Source organism: Hyperolius riggenbachi, chromosome 9, assembly GCF_040937935.1.
Source record: "Hyperolius riggenbachi isolate aHypRig1 chromosome 9, aHypRig1.pri, whole genome shotgun sequence".
Taxonomy (NCBI): domain Eukaryota; kingdom Metazoa; phylum Chordata; class Amphibia; order Anura; family Hyperoliidae; genus Hyperolius; species Hyperolius riggenbachi.
Window position 1 is genome coordinate 74,060,084 of NC_090654.1, and position 18,540 is coordinate 74,078,623.

The 18,540-nt window shown below is 44.5% G+C and overlaps 1 protein-coding gene across 1 annotated transcript in view; it reads left to right on the forward strand.

The window, feature by feature from the left end:
* UROC1 (urocanate hydratase 1) overlaps positions 1-18,540 on the forward strand; it is a 77,488-nt gene that overhangs the window by 44,151 nt on the left and 14,797 nt on the right. Inside the window, exon 16 of the mRNA XM_068253073.1 lies at positions 2,212-2,310. Within this exon, the coding sequence (XP_068109174.1) occupies positions 2,212-2,310 (99 nt within the window). The remainder of the gene's footprint in view (positions 1-2,211; positions 2,311-18,540) is intronic.

Below are 18,540 nucleotides of genomic sequence, written 5' to 3' on the forward strand. Positions count from 1 at the left end.
TTTCACTCTCATAATAAATGACGTTTAATGGGCGCCGAGCAGGAAAAAAGGGCGCAGGACATAAATAACGTTTACAAATGGCGCCATGAGATTTTTAATGATTTAGAAGTGTGCTTGTGGTGATTTACGTTTATAAAATGCACCCGTGCCGAATAACGTTTCTAAAAATACTAAACATATTTCTTATTTAACTAATTAAAACATTATTTAAAGTTTTATCCCTTACTGTTAGTAAAACATTATTATTCACAAAATAAAGCGATCAGTACGTAACGTAAATTGCAATATATTTTTTGCAGCCACAATTAGTAAAACATTATTCACATAATAAAGGGGGGTCTTAGGTTTAGGCACCACCAGGGGGGTCTTAGGTTTAGGCACCACCAGGGGGGTCTTAGGTTTAGGCACCACCAGGGGGGGTCTTAGGTTTAGGCACCACCAGGGGGGGTCTTAGGTTTAGGCACCAACAGGGGGGGTCTTAGGTTTAGGCACCAACAGGGGGGTCTAGGGGGGTCTTAGGTTTAGGCACCAACAGGGGGGTCTAGGGGTTAGGGATAGGTACAGGGAGGGTTCTGTGTAAGAGTAGGCTTAGGTATAGTTTTAGTAAAATTTTAGTAATAATTACTAATGTTTTACAACACTTATTACGAACGTAGTTATATTTATATCATCGTTATAAAGAATATTTTCAGATTTTATTATAAGAACAAACCGTAAATGAAGGTTATTCACAATAATATACAATTATAACAATTAAACATATAATATTATTTTTTTAATAAACGTAATTATAAGTTTAACTTTTGAAACAGGGAAGATTAACGTTTTCACAATTTCCGATTTCATAAACATTATTTAATGATTTATAATTTTGTTGAACATTATTTGTAAACGAAAAATAGCACACTATTTTTATAAACGCTATTAATGATTGATTATTATTTAGAGTTTACACCCCGCGCCCTTTTTGTCCGGGCGCCCTTTTTGTACGTACGCGTCCTTTACACCCCATCATACCAGATCTGGGTGCCGCTATATGCCAGCGAGTGAAATCAGTTCCTTCTGGCTGTGAGTGCGGTCCACACATGCCCAGTTGAGGGAAATGTATTTAATTTTTTTATGTAGCTGGGTACCAAATGCCGTAGCTGCCAACTATGGTCCAATATCGAACACTTCCAAACCACGGGTTTTTTTCCCCTTCAGAACCAGAGCAATTTTCATATCACTCCTCCCATTCATTCGCCAATAACTTTATCGATACTTATAACACTGAAATGATCTGTATATTATTTTTGAGGGACAAACTAGGGTTTCTTTTGGCAATACTTTTTGCTAAGATATTATTTTAGATGCATTTTACAGGGAAGAAGAAAGTGGGAAAAAAAATTGAGAATTCATCGTAACTCAGGTTCAAGCCATTATAGTTTAAAAAAGATAAAATCCACACTTTTGTTTGTCCATTTTGTCCTGGGCATTACGTTTAAATTGTGTCCCTAGTACAAAGTATGGCAATATTTTATTTGGAAATAAAGGTGTATTTTTCCAGTTTAGTGGGTTTTCTTTATACTGGAACAATAATTGCAAGCTTTTATTTACAAAAACAGTAACAAACCGTTGACATACATATTAAAGTCCCTAAGGACCTTTTTTTTTTTTAATTATATTTTGGTAACTATGGGTTAGGGATGGAAGGGGTTAAATAAAAAAAATGTATTTAATTTTTCTATATATTAATGTATAATTAGTGTATTGAGATGTATTTTCATTTGTTGGCCACAAGATGAAAGTTCCTAAGTACTGTAAACAGTAGAAGGGAACGTGTGTGTGTGACTGTTTACTTTCACTTTGTGAATAAAAGCTGGTGTTTTGCTGGCACTTCACCAATCATGGAATGGCGGGATTGCGACAAAGGCGATTGGGAGCGAATGGCAATTGTGAACGGCAACGGTAAGTAAACAATACGTATATCTGCAACCTTGATCCGCAAGTGAAGTATACAGGGGCGTGGGTATACGTAGCAAAGATACGGAAGTGGTTAAGCTGCATAAAATGTATAATTTCTGCATTGACTTGAGATTGGCACCTCTATTCTTCTTCTTCTTTACTGCAGTGTGTCTGGATTTTTTGGGGGAGGGGGTGCTTTTTTTTTTTTTTTTTTTTTTATGGCTTTATAGTATTAAATGCGTAACTTTTTCTCCCTCTTTCCCTTAGGTAGTTGGTTCTCAAGCCAGAATCTTGTATTCTGATCAGAAAGGGAGGATCGCCATTGCCGTCGCTATAAACAGCGCTGTTGCTGACGGCCGAGTCAAGGTATTGTTGGGGGAAATAGGAATAGTAACAGTCGGATGCTCAATAGCATAATTTTCCCTACTCAATTAACATGCCAACTTCATGCAAATGTATGCAGCAGGTGCTGTATTTGACTGCTGCATAGAATTAACATTGACCTGAATTATTTGCATCTTAGTGACCATCCCTAGAAGCTGTATACGATTGCCAAAGCCGTTTTTGGCTTTGATGGGTTTTAAAGTGTGTGTATCTATCTATCTATCTATCTAGGAAGTAAACCTTTTCTGTAGCGCTATACAAAAATATGCATTGAGAAGTTCAACTCTCCGTACAATCTGGACATTTAGTAATACAAAAAAGAACAGTTGAACCCTTACACCTCTTAGTGCCCTAACACATGGGGGATAGTTTTGTGTCTTTTTTTTTTTTTTTTTTTTATCTCCTCCATTGACATTAGAATCGTGGCAAAATGGCTGCAACTGCGACTTTTCTGTAAGTCAATGGAAGCTTTAAAAAAAAAAAAAAATACCCGCAAAAGACTCCCCTGTGTGCCAGGGCTCATACACGGGAGACCAGGGTTCGCAACTTGGCTCTCCCTGTTTAGTAAGGAGACCTTGGGCAACACTTTAACACTGCTACTGCATACTGAGCATGCTCTAGTGGCTGCAACTCTGATGTTTTGAGTCTGCCAGGAGAAAAGAGCAATATAAATGTTCATTTTGTGAAGTGCAACAGAAGTGTGAAATAGTAATAATGGGAGGTCCCTGCCTTTGAGAACTTGCAATCTAGAGTAGTGGAGTGGAAAACACTAGGATATATACAGGGTGGATCATTTATATTGATACACCTAAATAAAACGGGAATAGTTGGTGATGTTAACTTCCTGTTTTTGGCACATTAGTATAAGTGAGGGGGGGGAGTAACTTTTCAAGATGGGTGGTGACCATGGCAGCCATTTTGAAGTCGGCCATTTTGAATCCAACTTTTTCTATAAAAAAATAAAAAAAAATAAAGGGTCATATGACAAATCAAACTTATTGGGAATTTTACAAGAGAAACAATGGGGTGCTTAGTTTTAATGTAACTTTATTCTTTCATGAGTTATTTACAAGTTTCTGACCACTTATAAATTGTGTTCAATGTGCTGCCCATTGTGTTGGATGACCCCAAAGATGAAAGTCTAAGGGGGTCAGATCCGGAGACCTTGGCGGCTATTCAACTGGCCCACGACGACCAATCCACTTTCCAGGAAACTGTTCATCTAGGAATGCTCGGACCTGACACCCATAATGTGGTGGAGCACCATCTTGCTGGAAAACTCGGGTACCATGCCAGCTTCAGTGCATGAAGAGGGAAACTCATCATCCTGTAGCAATTTCGCATATCCAGTGGCCTTGAGGTTTCCATTGATGAAGAATGGTCCCACTATCTTTGTACCCCATATACCACACCGTCATCTGATGGCAATTGTCTATGCTGTGAAGATACGAGATGTGCAACACCTGAAACTACGCATACTGGAAGCCTGTGCTAGCATTTCTCCTGCAGTGTTGCAATCAGTGTTTGAAGAGTGGGAGAAGAGGGTTGCATTGACAATCCAACACATTGGGCAGCACATTGACAGAGGCACTGTACTTGGCTACACAACTTCTGAGTTACTCCTATCTTTATTGTTGCCTGAGAAGGCGGGCTAGAGACCTGCGAAACGCGTTGCATTTGTTCTGGAGTATGAGTTAAATCTTGTTTAAACCATACTTAGTGATTGTGTTTGGTTTTGGGGAGGCAAGTCCACCCTTGCCCCCAACTTTTATCTGTTTTTACCTATGATCAATTTTTACTCTGCTGTCACCTCTGTTTCCATTGCAAACATTTTAGAAGTGGTCAAACTTGTAAATAACTCATGAAAGCATAAAGTTACGTTAAAACCAAGCACACCATTGTTTTTCTTGTGAAATTTCCAATAAGTTTGATGTATCACATGACCCTCTTTCTATTGAAAAAACAAAAGTTGAATTAAAAATGGTCGCCACCCATCTTGAAAAGTTTCCCCCCTCACATATACTAAAGTGCCACAAACAGGAAGTAATATTACACACTGTATACTGATGCAATCTATCACTTCAACAGATTTTGTAGAAGGGACTGGTTTACTTAGATAGTACACTGGTCAACTGGCTAGTTCAGTGGTCCATTGCATTGCAGAATAATTCTGCTTGTTGACTCGCTGCCCATACAATTCTCTGGGCCTGTTCACTGTACAGCATTGTTTTCAAAACCTTTTTTATTAGCGGAAGACATGTTAAACAAACCGGGTTAATGGCGTTGAGTATACAACCACATTTTGAAAATTTTATTTTTAAGTACTCTGTGTTTAGTCAACAAGTGACCCTGTCTGGGGTCTTAATGATGCTTATAAGAAAAAAGCTAGTACAAAATTCCAAACAACTGAAAGTAAAACTACACTGAACAATAACTGTAACAGTACAATTAGGAATCGTCTTCAAAAAATTTAAGGAAAAAGTAAGTAATAATGAGGCAATACGTAACACATCACATCCTAGTCTCACTGTATTGCCGTGACACTGTTATTATAACATGATATAGCCCCACCCTATTTCTGCCATCTGCAGGCCGATCCAATTCAGAATTTCTCATAGTCCCAGTTGTCACTCAGTCTGGGCTATCTATTAACATATCACTGAACATAGTTATTACACCACAGCTCCCAGTTTCTCAAATCTATCCATAGAGCTATTTAGGTTGGCTATCATGCGCTCCTATTTGAAATTAGTGTTGACAACTTGCAAAATCTCTGCAAGCTCAGGGAATTTTGGATCCCTCCAATGCCTTGCTATAGCTATTTTAGTAGCCAAGCATATATTAGATATCAAAGATCTCAAGGGTAATATTATAGAGTTTATATCTAGATTGAACAATGCTAGGCCAGGAGATGGTCTAAGTCTGAGCCCTGTCAAGGAGTATATAAAGTCAAAACATTTTTGCCAAGTTCTTTTGATATATGGGCAACTCCACCATATGTGAAACATGCTGCCTTTTAGATGAACAATTACGGCAACATCTATCTGTATGGTCATTAGACAATAAAGCCAATTTATTAGGAGTATAGTACCACTGTAGTAATTTTGATATATCTCTCTGTGGTTGACACAGTGTGTTACATTAGTTGAAAATTGTTTTGCCTTGACCTATTGGGAGTTGTGGTATATGTCTGCAAATTCTTGTTACCATGTTTTGATGTAAGAAGACTTAACAAAACCTGATTCATTGAACACTTTAAGGGTACCGCTACCATTTACCATATCCTCAAACTGTGGTTGTAGAAGATTAATTATATCTTTCTGAATTTCTGATGTTAGGAATGGTGATAATTTTAAAAGATGTGATATTCTCCTATATGTATGTAGTTGGATTAACCATTTCTGCTGCCTGGACGTGAAGCTCGCGTCCGGGCAGCTGCTCCCACGCACGATCGCGGGCGCGCCCCCGCGCTGTCCCCCAGTAGCCCTGGGATCGGTAAACGGGAACATGGTTCCCGATCACCGATCCGTGTCCCCAACAGAAAAACTGAAGCGCTCTTACAATATTTTTATTTTTTTTATTTTTTAACTTTGCTTTTTATTAATGTTCTCTGGCTGTGAAGCAGGTAACATCTCTCTGCTCTCTCTCCCTTCTGGAGATCAGCATCATCTGCAGCACAAACCATCATCTGCAGCACAAGAACCATCATCTGCAGCCCAGACCAAGTACGATGGCGGCGCGCACAGACACAGCGGCTTCATGCTACCCACATTGGTGCTCTCTTCTATTAATTTTCTTCCTACTGACCTTCACCGCCTCACAAGCAAAGGCAAGCATCCACTACAATCGCCAGGAGCTTCTACAGTTTGGATCAAGCAGCACAGGAGATTACTTTAACACGGAATCAATACCGCAGGAGATTCTTAGATCACCGGGTCTTTCGTTAACCACTGCTAACCTCGGAAATAGACTGGGCAGAAAGCGAAGCAAGAGGAAACAAAAGAGAGGTAAGCGATCAGGACTGCTAACTAGACTGAGAGCTACTCCACATAAAACCCCTCTTCCTAGCGCACTTCTTGCAAATGTGAGATCCCTCGCAAATAAAATGGATGAGCTCCGACTGGATATCTCCACGTATAAAACTATGAGAGACTGTTACCTTTTGATTTTTTTTCGGAGACATGGCTGGACCCCTCCATACCAGACGCTGCAGTTGAGCTTGCAGGTCACACGCTTCACCGTGCTGATCGAACGCATGATTCTGGCAAGAAAACAGGTGGAGGTCTATGTGTTTATATCAATAATGCTTGGTGCACTAACGTAACCATAATCAAGTAGTCTTGTTCACCTGATGTGGAATATCTAATGCTGAGATGTCGACCGTTTTACCTACCCAGGGAACATACAGTTATTATAATTATGGCAGTGTACATTCCACCTCATGCCAATACTAAGTCAGCAAATGAACAACTGTTTGATGTCATTAGTAAGCAACAGAACTTACACCCTGATGCAATTTTCATCATTGCTGGAGATTTTAACCAAGCAAATCTTAAGAAGGCATTTCCCAGATTTTATCAGCATGTGGACTGTAAAACCAGAGGAGAAAACACCTTGGATCATGTCTGTACAAACATAAAAAGTGCCTATAAGATCACCCCACGCCCCCCACTGGGACAGTCTGACCATCTATCTTTGTTTCTTATTCCCGCATACAAAGCCATTATCAACACTGCTAAACCAATTAGCAAGTCTGTTAAAGTCTGGCCTGAGACTGCCGTCTCTCAGCTCCAAGATTGCTTCGAAAATACGGATTGGGATATTTTCTTTCATGAAACAGACCTGGAGACGAGTACTTCCTCTGTATTGTCATATGTTAATTTCTGTGTGGACACCATCACTGTCAACAAAAGAATTACAGTTTACCAAAATCATAAACCATGGATAACAAAAGAACTCAAGGGACTTCTAAAGAATAGAAACAAAGCTTTTAAAATACAGGACAAAGATGCAAATTCTTCAGCCAGAGCAAGTCTGAAAAAAGGCATACGAAATGCAAAACTTAAATACAAATAAAGGATTGAGGAAAACTTTGAAAATGACTCAAACCCAAAGAGGATGTGGCAAAGCATTCAACTATTCAGATTACAAAAAGAAGAATAGCACTCAATATACACTAGACAATAACATCCCCAGGATAGCAGAGGAACTTAGGAACTTAACAACTTCTTTGCTAGATTTGAAAAAGACAACAATCGGCCTCCAGTCAACTTTGGGCCCACTACAGAATCACAGCCATTAATCCTTCACATACATGAAGTGCAGCAAGCACTCACAAATATCAACACCAGGAAAGCTGCAGGTCCTGATGGTGTGCAAGGACGTGTGCTCCAGGCCTGTGCTGGTCAACTAGCGAAAGTTTTTACACAAATATTCAACCTCTCTCTGTTCTTGGGTGTAGTCCCATCATGCCTTAAATCTACAACCATTGTGCCAGTCCCAAAAAATCCTAGGATAACCTGTCTTAATGATTATCGACCAGTTGCTCTAACCCCTGTCATCGCCAAGTGCTTTGAACGACTGGTAGCCACACACATCAAGGCCTCCATCCCAGCAAATCTAGATCAACACCAGTTTGCTTACCGAACAAATAGATCGACTGAGGATGCCATCTGTGTAGCTCTCCATGCTGCCCTCTCACACCTGGAAAAGCCCAACTCCTATGTTAGGATGCTCTTTGTTGACTACAGCTCAGCATTTAACACCATTGTACCTAGCCAGCTGACCAACAAACTCCATGCACTAGGTCTTGCTCCCTCCATATGTACTTGGTTATTGGACTTCCTTACTAATCGCCCTCAAACTGTCAGACTAGGAAAACAGACATCCTCCACCCTTACCCTGAGCACTGGCGTGCCACAGGGCTGTGTATTAAGCCCTCTCCTCTATGCACTTTTCACCCATGACTGCCAGCCTATCCATACCTCAAACGTAATTGTTAAGTTTGCAGATGATACGACTGTCATTGGGCTTATATCAGACAATGAGGAAGCTGCATACAGAGAAGAAGTTAGGAACCTGACTGCATGGTGCGACATTAACAACCTGTTATTAAATACGAAGAAGACCAAATAAATTATTCTGGACTTTAGGACCACCAAAAAGGCTACTCACCTACCGCTAATGATCAATGCAGAGGCTGTGGAGAGAGTTTCCAGCTTCAAATTTTTGGGAGTCACCATCGCTGAGAACCTGTCCTGGGCTGACAATGCTTTAGCTCTAACTGGCAAAGCACAACAACGTCCCTACTTTCTGAGAAAACTAAGGAGCGCTAACCTCCCACAGAAGCTGCTGGTTAATTTCTACAGATGCACTATAGAAAGCGTTCTGACCAATTGCATGACGGCCTGGTACAACAGCTGCACGAAGGCTACTAGAGAAGCCCTGCAGCGAGTTGTTAAAACAGCAGAAGCCATTATTGGCACTGAACTACCATCACTGGAACTTTTGTATAATACTCACAGCTTGAGAAGGGCCAAGAACATTATCAAAGACAACACTCACCCTGGAAATGCCTTGTTTGAGCTCCTTCCATCAGGTAAACGTTTTAGATCAACCCGCACGCACACACAAACAGACTGAAAGGGCTGGAACCCACAGGAGCGCTTTTGGCAGCACTGCGATACGCTAGCAGTTTGCCAAAACGCTGGGCTAATGTTAATGGATGGGGCAACTTCCACAGGAGCGTTTGCGTTTCTCAGAAACGCAAACGCAGGACGTGCAGCATTTTGGGAGCGTTAGCGCTTCAATGTAAAGTATTGAACCGCTAGCGGAAACGCTCAGCAAAAATTAAACTGAGCGGTTTTGCTAGCGTTTTGCGGTTCAGCACACTGTAACAAAATTAAAAATAATTCACAGGACCAATCAGGATAAAAACGCAAAACGCTAGGCACCTGCTGGGGAAAGAAATACAATGTTGCAAAACACGACCAAAAACGCGCATAAATCCGTTCGCAAACCGCTCAGACAAAACGCTAGCGGTTGCGTTTTGCGTTTGCGGTTTTCAGTGGGTTCCAGGCCTCAGACAGCTTTTTCCCATCCGCCATAAACTTGATAAACTCTGAATCCTCTCTGAAATAATTAACACTGTGTACAAATTGTTTAAACATCTGTAATACCTGGCATACTTGTATAATTTCTTCTCTTCCTTGTTACTATCACTATTATGCACCGTGGGGTTGTTATGAAAAGTAATTTCGTTGTGTTACACAATGACAATAAAGTGAATTGAATGTCCAATGGGTGTCTCTTGGTTTTACAAAGAAGTCCCTGGATTGTTCTAGAGTAGTTGCTAAATAGTATTATTTGTATTATTTATTTATAAAGCGCCAACATATTCCGTGATTACAATAGCAAATTTAACATGATTAAAATGTATGAATGTCTAACAGTGTGCAAGCAATTAAATTGATAACATTCCATGACACAAAAGGATGAGAGCCCTGCCCTTGCGAACTTACAATCTAAAGGTAAAAGTCTGGTAGACCCATTCCTCCCAAAGGGATGTTGGTTGTTAGTGTTTTGAAATGTATTCTAGGTTGTTTGTTCGCCCAAATACCCTTTTTTTTTTTTTTTTTTTTTTTTATTATGGAATGTAATCTCAGGAAGAAGGATTTAGGGACACTAATAGTTACAGTTCTAAATGCATATAGGATAATAGGAAGGAGCATCATTCTAACTAAAGCGAATTTGCCTGACCAATACTGACTATATAGTCTTTTGTGATATTTTCTATCTGTTTCAAAAGTGGTAGATCATTTTCTGAGTATAATAGGGAACTAGGAGAAGTCCATTTAATACCCAAATAATTGAGTGTTGAACCCAGGTGGATGGGAATCTACTTTGTAGTCCTAGTTGTATTTGATTGGGAATATGAATGCCCATGCAGTGGCGTAACTAGACATCACTGGGCCCCCCTGCAACACTTTGGATGCCCCCCCTTGGAAAACTTTGGATGGGGTCCCTCGCTTTCTGCACAGGAAAACTGAGGACCAATGTGTTTTCCCCATGCAGATAAGACCACTTAGACTTAAAGGAAAACTCTGGCAATCTATGCTACCCCCGGATCTACTTACCCGGGGCTTCCTCCAGCCCCTTCAGCCAACAAGTCCCTCATTGCAGCTCTGCTCCCAGAACATACATACATAAACACACAGGCGTATTACTTTACTACACGAGAGCACATGCTATATGGAGGAACAATGACATGCTGAACATAAGATATAGTATTCACTAACTTTGGCAAAACATTCAGAATGTCACTGATACTGAGTCCAAGATCCTGTAATAACAGTATGAGACAACAAGCTCTCAATGAGGCAGCAACAGTCAGACATCAGTATTACCCACTCTATTGTGTTGTAAAAGTAATCAGACACCATAAGGTCATTAGCCTGTGTGTGATAAGAATCTAGGAATCTCTTTAGAGTGATTGCTGAATAAGGGACAGTCAACAACTTTTTTTTCAAAATGTGACTCCTTTGTTTGTAATGTTGTACATGAAGTCATCAGAACTTTGCAGCAGTGAGAGACAGATGTTTTTTACAAACACTAAGGAGCAGGGACAGTGTACAAATTCCAAAGGGTGTATAATTCCTTATCTGTGTTGTGGACACATGCAGTCAATATAACAATGTTTTTTTTCTCTCCATGCCCTTAGTTGTCAGTCTCTCAAACTTTCCCCTCATGGGCCCCCTGTGGCTTCTGGGCCCCCCTGCGGATGCTTCCCTTGCAGGGTCTATTGTTACGCCCCTGTGCCCATGATTTGTGATTTTGAATAATTTACCTTTTGTAGTAGGAAATATCGCTAAAGTGGACAAATACTTTGTGTTTCTTCCAGTGACTTTTGTACATTTGTCAATGCTATGTCATCTGCATAGAGGCCAGTAACATGGGATGTACTTAAAGGGAACCAGAGAGGAAGGAGACTTAAAAAAAGAAAGATTTCATACATACCTGGGGCTTCCTCCAGCCCCATAAGCCTGGATCGCTCCCACGCTGCAATCCTCCGCTTCCTGGATCCGCCGGTACCGAGCCCCGTCACTTCCCGCGGACGCGGCCAATTGTTTGCATGATCAGGGGCTCCCTCCATATCCTTACGCATGCGGCTGTGCAGTATGCAGCCGCACGTGTAAGGGTATGCTGGGAGCCTCTGTGATGCGGACAATTGGCCGCGTGCTTCCGCCGACTGGCTGAAAGTACAGGACCCGGTACCGACGGATCCAGGAAGCGGAGGACGGCGCCGTGGGAGCGATCCAGGTTTATGGGACTGGAGGAAGCCCCAGGTATGTATAAAATCTTTTAGCTTCTCTTTAAGGCTGCTTACACACCAAGACGTTACAGGCGCACGTTAGTGCGCCTGTAACGCTCCCCCAACGCACAGCAATGTAACACAAGTGGGCTGTTCACACAGCCCACGTTGCGTTACATGTAACGCTGCACATTCTGTGCAAAGTGCAGCATGCTACGGCGTTGGAGCGGCTATAGCCGCGTTAGACTGTTTGCACATGCGCAGTGGGAGGCGGGGAGAGCCAGCTACAGTAGCCGCGCACATGGCTACTTAATATTCACTGCACTGGCGGGCGCTGATTGGCCGGCGGGACCACGTGATGCGGAGTGTCTCGCTCCGCATCACGTGGTCCCGCTGGCCAATCAGCGCCACTCTGGGAGACATTATAGGACTCGAGCCGCCTAACGCGGCTCACTCTACCGTCGGCTCTTGCAGCACCATACGTTGTGTTAGGTGCACGTTATGCGACCTTAACGTGGCACCTAATGCAACGTCTTGGTGTGCAAGAAGCCTTAATGAGGGATGCCGGCAATCTTAGTGTTTGACCGAAGCGCTTCTGCAAGGGGTTCCATTAATAAATCAAATAAAAGTGGGGAGAGGAGACACCCCTGCCTTGTATCGTTGTAATATGAGAGTTCAGAGGTCATGCCCGTTCAGTACACTGTAGCTGTAGGGTTTGAATACAAAGCCATTATTGCTTTGCAAAAGGGGTTCAGACAGACCAAAAAGATTAAGTGTATGTTCCAAGTAGCCCCAATGTATCCTGTCAAATGCCTTCTCTGCGTCCAGGGCAAGGAGCAGAGAAGGTACCTTCGATTTTTCAGCACACTGACTAAGATTAATAAATCTCCTTGTATCTGAAGCCTGTCCTCCCTTTACAAATCCCACCTGGTTTTTGTTAACTAAATACAGTAATATTATTTTCCAATCTTTTAGCTAGGATTCTAGCCTATAGCTTTATGTCCATATTTAGCAGCGATAATGGTCTGTAATTAGAAGGCAGAGAAGTCTCTTTACCTGCTTTTGGAATTGTAACTAGTGTTGGGCGAACACCTGGATGTTCGGGCCGAACATGGGCCAGATGTTCGGCCCGAACTCAATAGAAGTCAATGGGACTCCCGAACATGCCGCTTTTGGGGGCCCTATGGGGTCGCAGGCATAAGGGGGGAGCATGCCCCGATCGCGGGGGTGGGGGGGGTCGGAAATTCCCCCCACCCCCTCCGCTAGCGCTCCCCCCTCTGCCCGCTTCCCCATAAAAAAAAGTTTGCGTAAAGTTAATAGTACCCTCGTATGCGTCATCACGTAGAGGACGTGAGGTCAGAGAAAGGGCGGAAGTACCACAAGGGTACTACCGCTGAACCGTCCGCTGCTCGGCCTCAACGCGTCTCTTAGTCGATCGGACTCCTCCAGTCCTCACTCATCTCGTCATCACCACAGCCAGCCAGCCACCACTAGGTATTATTAACTTTACGCAAACTTTTTTTTTTATGGGGAAGCGGGCAGAGGGGGGAGCGCTAGCGGAGGGGGTGGGGGGAATTTCCGACCCCCCCCCCCCCCCCGCGATCGGGGCATGCTCCCCCCCCCCCCCCCTTATGCCTGCGACCCCATAGGGGGGCCGTATTCGGGCGAACAGGGCCCTGTTCGGCGGGCATTGAGTAGTTCGGGCGCACCCGAACTAAAAAGGCCGAACACCATCAGGTGTTCGGCCGAACTCGAACATCACCCGAACAGGGTGATGTTCTGCAGAACCCGAACAGTGGCGAACACTGTTCGCCCAACACTAATTGTAACACACTGTACAGCATTGTAACAGCAGCGCTGGAGAGATGTGTAGAAGGGCGCACTTCTCCTGCGTAGACTGGAGACGACTTGAGGTAAGTGACGTGACCAGGTTCCCGAAGCTGCGGGCAGTGTGGGAGCGATCGGAGCGGATGGGGCTGGAGGAAGCCCAAGGTATGTATACATCTTTTTATTTGAGCTCGGTGTCCCTTTAAGCTTCTTGCCCAAAATATAATACCCAGTCCAGCCCAGGGGCTGACTCTGAGATTCTGCCCTAAAAGCTGGATCATTCAAAAGGAACAGGCTGAAATTTAACCACTTCAGGATTCGGCGTACGCTTAACTACGCCCCTGAATCCTGAAGTGGATTGCATGGAAACGGCCGCTCGTATGAGCGGCCGTTCCATGTCAGTTCACGGAGGGTGTCTCCGTGAACACCCTGCGAGCCTCCGATCGTGGCTCGCAGGGTAAATGTAAACACACGGGGAAGATCTTCCCCGGTGTTTACATGTATACGGCGCTGCTGCGCAGCAGCGCCGTGGCGGAGATCGGCGATCCCCGGCCTCTGATTGGCCGGGGACCGCCGGCACCTGATAGGCTGAAGCCTATCCTATCCGGCGCAGGACGGAATTCCGTCCTGCGCCGCTCACAGGGGGAGGTAGAGGGAGGGAAGGGGAAGGCGGCCAGGAAGCGCTGCGGAGGGGGGCTTTGAAGAGAGCCCCCCCCGCAAGCGCAAGCAGCTGGCGGCGATCAGACCCCCCCAGCAGGACATCCCCCTAGTGGGGGAAAACAGGGGGAAAGTCTGATCGGCCTGGCTGCTAGCTGATCGGTGCTGCGGGCTGGAGAGCCCACGCAGCACCGATCAGCAAAACCACCCGGTATCCGGAAGTGGTTAACCTCAGTCCTCCCTTCACCATCACCTGATTGAGCCAGCCAGAGGACCAGGAGGCTGACTGACATTTTTGTCTGACTTTTGCCCTGAAACAAAGGGCTTTTTCCATGTGCTTGGCGTTTCCATAAAGGATGTATTTCTTCCGAACTTTATCAGTGTTTTTTTTTTTTTTGGTTTTTTTTTTTCCCTTATCTGGGTTATCCTTGTCTTTCTAATTGTTAATTTTAATAACTTTCTCTATACATTATTTATATTGCTTTTATAATTAAAAGACTTTTTAAAGAGAACCCGAGGCGGGGTTCTTCCATCGCAATCCATACAGAGGCTGGGTCTGTCTAAATCACAGCCGCGCTATGCGGCTGTGTTTACCTCACTACTGTCAGTCTCGGCCGCTCCCCCGCCTCCTGAATCGCTCCGGTCCCCGCCCAGATGCCTTCCCTCCAATCAGCAGCAAGGGAAGGGACGTGGGCGGGGACCGGGGCGATTCAGGAGGCGGGGGAGAGCGGAGACTGACATTAGAGAAACACAGCCCGCTGCGACGCTGTCGCCAGCGCGGCTGTGTTTTTTATGGGGTCTGACAGCGCGCAGGGGGGGCTTTGAAGGAAACTAACTAGCAACAGAGGCTGGGCTCTATAGACAGACCCAGCCTCTGTATATGGTTTGCGATGGAAGAACCCCACCTCAGGTTCTTTTCTTCGGCTACAAACCTGTTTTCAGCCAACCAGAAAGAATCCTAGCCTTTCTGAAGATTCGCTACCCTGAATTATTGTATTGATAACTAGAGCAGTGCATTCTAACTAATTTCTAACCATTTTTTAGTCACAGCTTTTAGAATCAGAGTAGGTCCTCTGTCCTCTACAGAGGTGGTGGCAGCCTGGTTTCTGAAATATTGTATAGTTTGTGCTTCTGTAGCTCGCAAACTCCCTTCTAGCCTGTCTGCTGCCCAATTCCGATGGTTTCAGCTCATCGATTGCATCCACGAGATTGGACGATCTGTGGGTTGAAATAGATTGTAAGATGTTGAATGGTCTGGCCACAAGGGGGAGTGTGATGGGGTACCTTATTCTTTCCTAAATTTCAAATCTTTCGGGGTTCTCTAATGTATGATTACCTAACATTCATTTTGTTCTCATTAATGAAAAATAGTTTGTGTATAGCTTCCGTTCACTAAGCATTGAAAATAGCTGATTTTTACCAAACATTATGTGAAATGTTAATTGACTAAAGCTGTTACTGCATGGGGAAAAAAATACTGACTAGTGAGGCAGAAAGTATTTACAACAATTTATGTTGGAGTGAGCTTTCAGATGTCTCCCAGTACATCACTGCTGAAATATGCAAATCACCCATTGTTGTCCCTATAAGCTAGCCACACCCAGGGCCGGATTTGTACTTCTTACCGCCCAAGGCCGACTATTACCAGCCGCTCCAACCGAAACCGTATCCTACCTATCTCTCTCCACACACACACCTTCAAAAAACTTTGGGCCGATGGTGTCCACTATTGCGGCTAATGCCGAGGTCTCCATGGCAACGTGAAGTGAATCAATCACGTCACATGGGGGAACTGGTCAATCAAGCGATCTACAGGTGATGGGCGTGGTAGTAGCCTTCCACCACACACATAGTAAAAAGTGGCTCACAATTGGACATTGGGTGGGGTCAGCAACACGTAAAAGTGAGTCCTGTACCCACTGCTGTCTCCAGGGTAACAGGGTTGGCCAATCAATAATTAAGAAATTGGTACTGTGAGAGGCTGCTTTCTGTATTCTGTACTATTTGCTGATGCTGCCCCTGGTCCTTTAATCCCCCACACCAAGTGCGTGGGACCCGGCCTTCTGTAACTGCCTGCAGCTGCTAGTCATTGGACAAGGTCTGGCTTTTTGCTAGTCACACACTGTTCACAAACGTTTGGTTAACGGACTGCAGCTGCCTGTAGCACAGCACAGGCAAATGCCAGCTGGTACTAATAGTGCAGTTATCCTGATCACTTTCATTTGTTTGGACACTTGCAAATAATGCCCTGCAAATAATGCCCACTGTCTGCAGGCAGCCCCTTGTTTATCTGGTGCCCTAGGCCATGGCCTATGTGGCCTTGTCAGAAATCCGGCCATGGCCACACCTCCAGATCTGCTGGCATGCAATGATGTGTCAGCTTGTTAATATTACAGAGCCACAATAATTCAACATGCATACAGACTATTTCAGACTGGTTGGTCTTAATCCGTGCATGGCATGGATTAAAGTAGCTCTATGGGTAGCACTTAAAACTCAGAGCTCACGCCAACCTGATTTATTGCAAATACTTTCTGTTTTTACTAATTCCAACAGAGAAAGAACATGTGTGCGTCAACCAAGTGAACCTGACAAATCTGGCTTTGCAAATTTGGCCTATTGGCTAATCACGAGACATTGCTCATGCAAATAAGCATTTGCTTTCGCATGCCTAAATATGCAGGGTCAAAAACCAAAAACCGCAAAACAATCGCCCTGCGGGAATTAGTTCATGCTATACAGCACTATCCAGGGGCGCCACGAGGAGGCTTCCCATTGCCCCCATACAACCGGGGGGCGGCGGGGGTCCCAGGCACTCTCACCGCCTGGAACCCACACAGCGGCACCCCGGAGGTGGAGGCTGGGGGGTGCAGGCGATCTCCCCAGCGTGGCCAGCGCCGGGAAGAGCCGCCCGCACACACCTCCCAAGATTAAAAAAAGGCACTTACCTCAACGTCCATTGCGTTCTGCTATATGCGCATAACCTGGGCGCGACACATAAGGGGCGGACAGACTTGTTTTAGGAGGTGAGAGCCCTGGAGCAGGCTATTTGCGCCTGTCCGCCCCTTATGTGTCGCGCCTAGGTTATGCGCATATAGCAGAACGCAATGGACGTTGAGGTAAGTGCCTTTTTTTAATCTTGGGAGGTGTGTGCGGGCGGCTCTTCCCGGCGCTGGCCACGCTGGGGAGATCGCCTGCACCCCCCAGCCTCCACCTCCGGGGTGCCGCTGTGTGGGTTCCAGGCGGTGAGAGTGCCTGGGACCCCCGCCGCCCCCCGGTTGTATGGGGGCAATGGGAAGCCTCCTCGTGGTGCCCCTGGATAGTGCTGTATAGCATGAACTAATTCCCGCAGGGCGATTGTTTTGCGGTTTTTGGTTTTTGACCCTGCATATTTAGGCATGCGAAAGCAAATGCTTATTTTGCATGAGCAATGTCTCGTGATTAGCCAATAGGCCAAATTTGCAAAGCCAGATTTGTCAGGTTCACTTGGTTGATGCACACGTTCTTTCTCTGTTGGAATTAACTTTCTGTTTTTAGACGGCAAACATTTTTTTGTTTTTCCATAGCATTTTAGTAAGAGGGCTTTTTGGTCCATTGTAACCACTTGCACACTTCTAGGCGTTCTGGTTCTCCATGAGCTTGCTGGGTACTCGGTGACTAGTGAGGTAAATTACAAACTTGTGTACAGTAAATTGTTTTGTGAATTAACATTTGAGGAGTTTGTCAGACTCTCTCGATTATCCGGCACCGAAGGATTAACTGATGCCGGGTAGGTGTGCCTTTTTGGTTGCTTGAGACTTGGTGCTAAAAATAGGCCTAGCTAATGCAGTACTATACTGTTCTATCTATGCATAAAATGTTACTATATGTAAATTTAATACAGTGTTCAAAGTATATTACCCTTGGGGGAGCCATGAAACCCAGTCTTTAAGAACAGCAGGGCCAACAGTCTAAGAAGCTGGCAGTCACCACTGTGAGTACTGCTAGCAATTTGTGCTGGTTGGGTTCTGGATAACTGGGTTTCATAATGTATTTAGCTTCCCCCCCCCCCCCCCCCCTCAAGGCGGCATGTGTGGTCATATGTATGATTACAGCTTCTTCTGCATTAAAATACGGGAGTATGCACTTTTCAGCCTATTGTATACGCAACGCTATCCTGCCCCAGTTCGCCTGTAAGGAAACCCTGCAGATCCGCCCTGGGTTCAGGCATAGTGGAAACAGGCCCCAAGTCTCAAGGTGATGCATACAGTTCATTGAAAGTCTGCTTCACCGCCACTGTAGACGCGCAACGCTTCCGATGGCCTTGCCTCACCCGATGTAAATGTACCATAGAAATATAATTGCATTGTGTTGGGATGTGATTACCTATTGTGATGAACGCAGTGTAAAAGGATTTTAATATACTGTACAAGAATGGA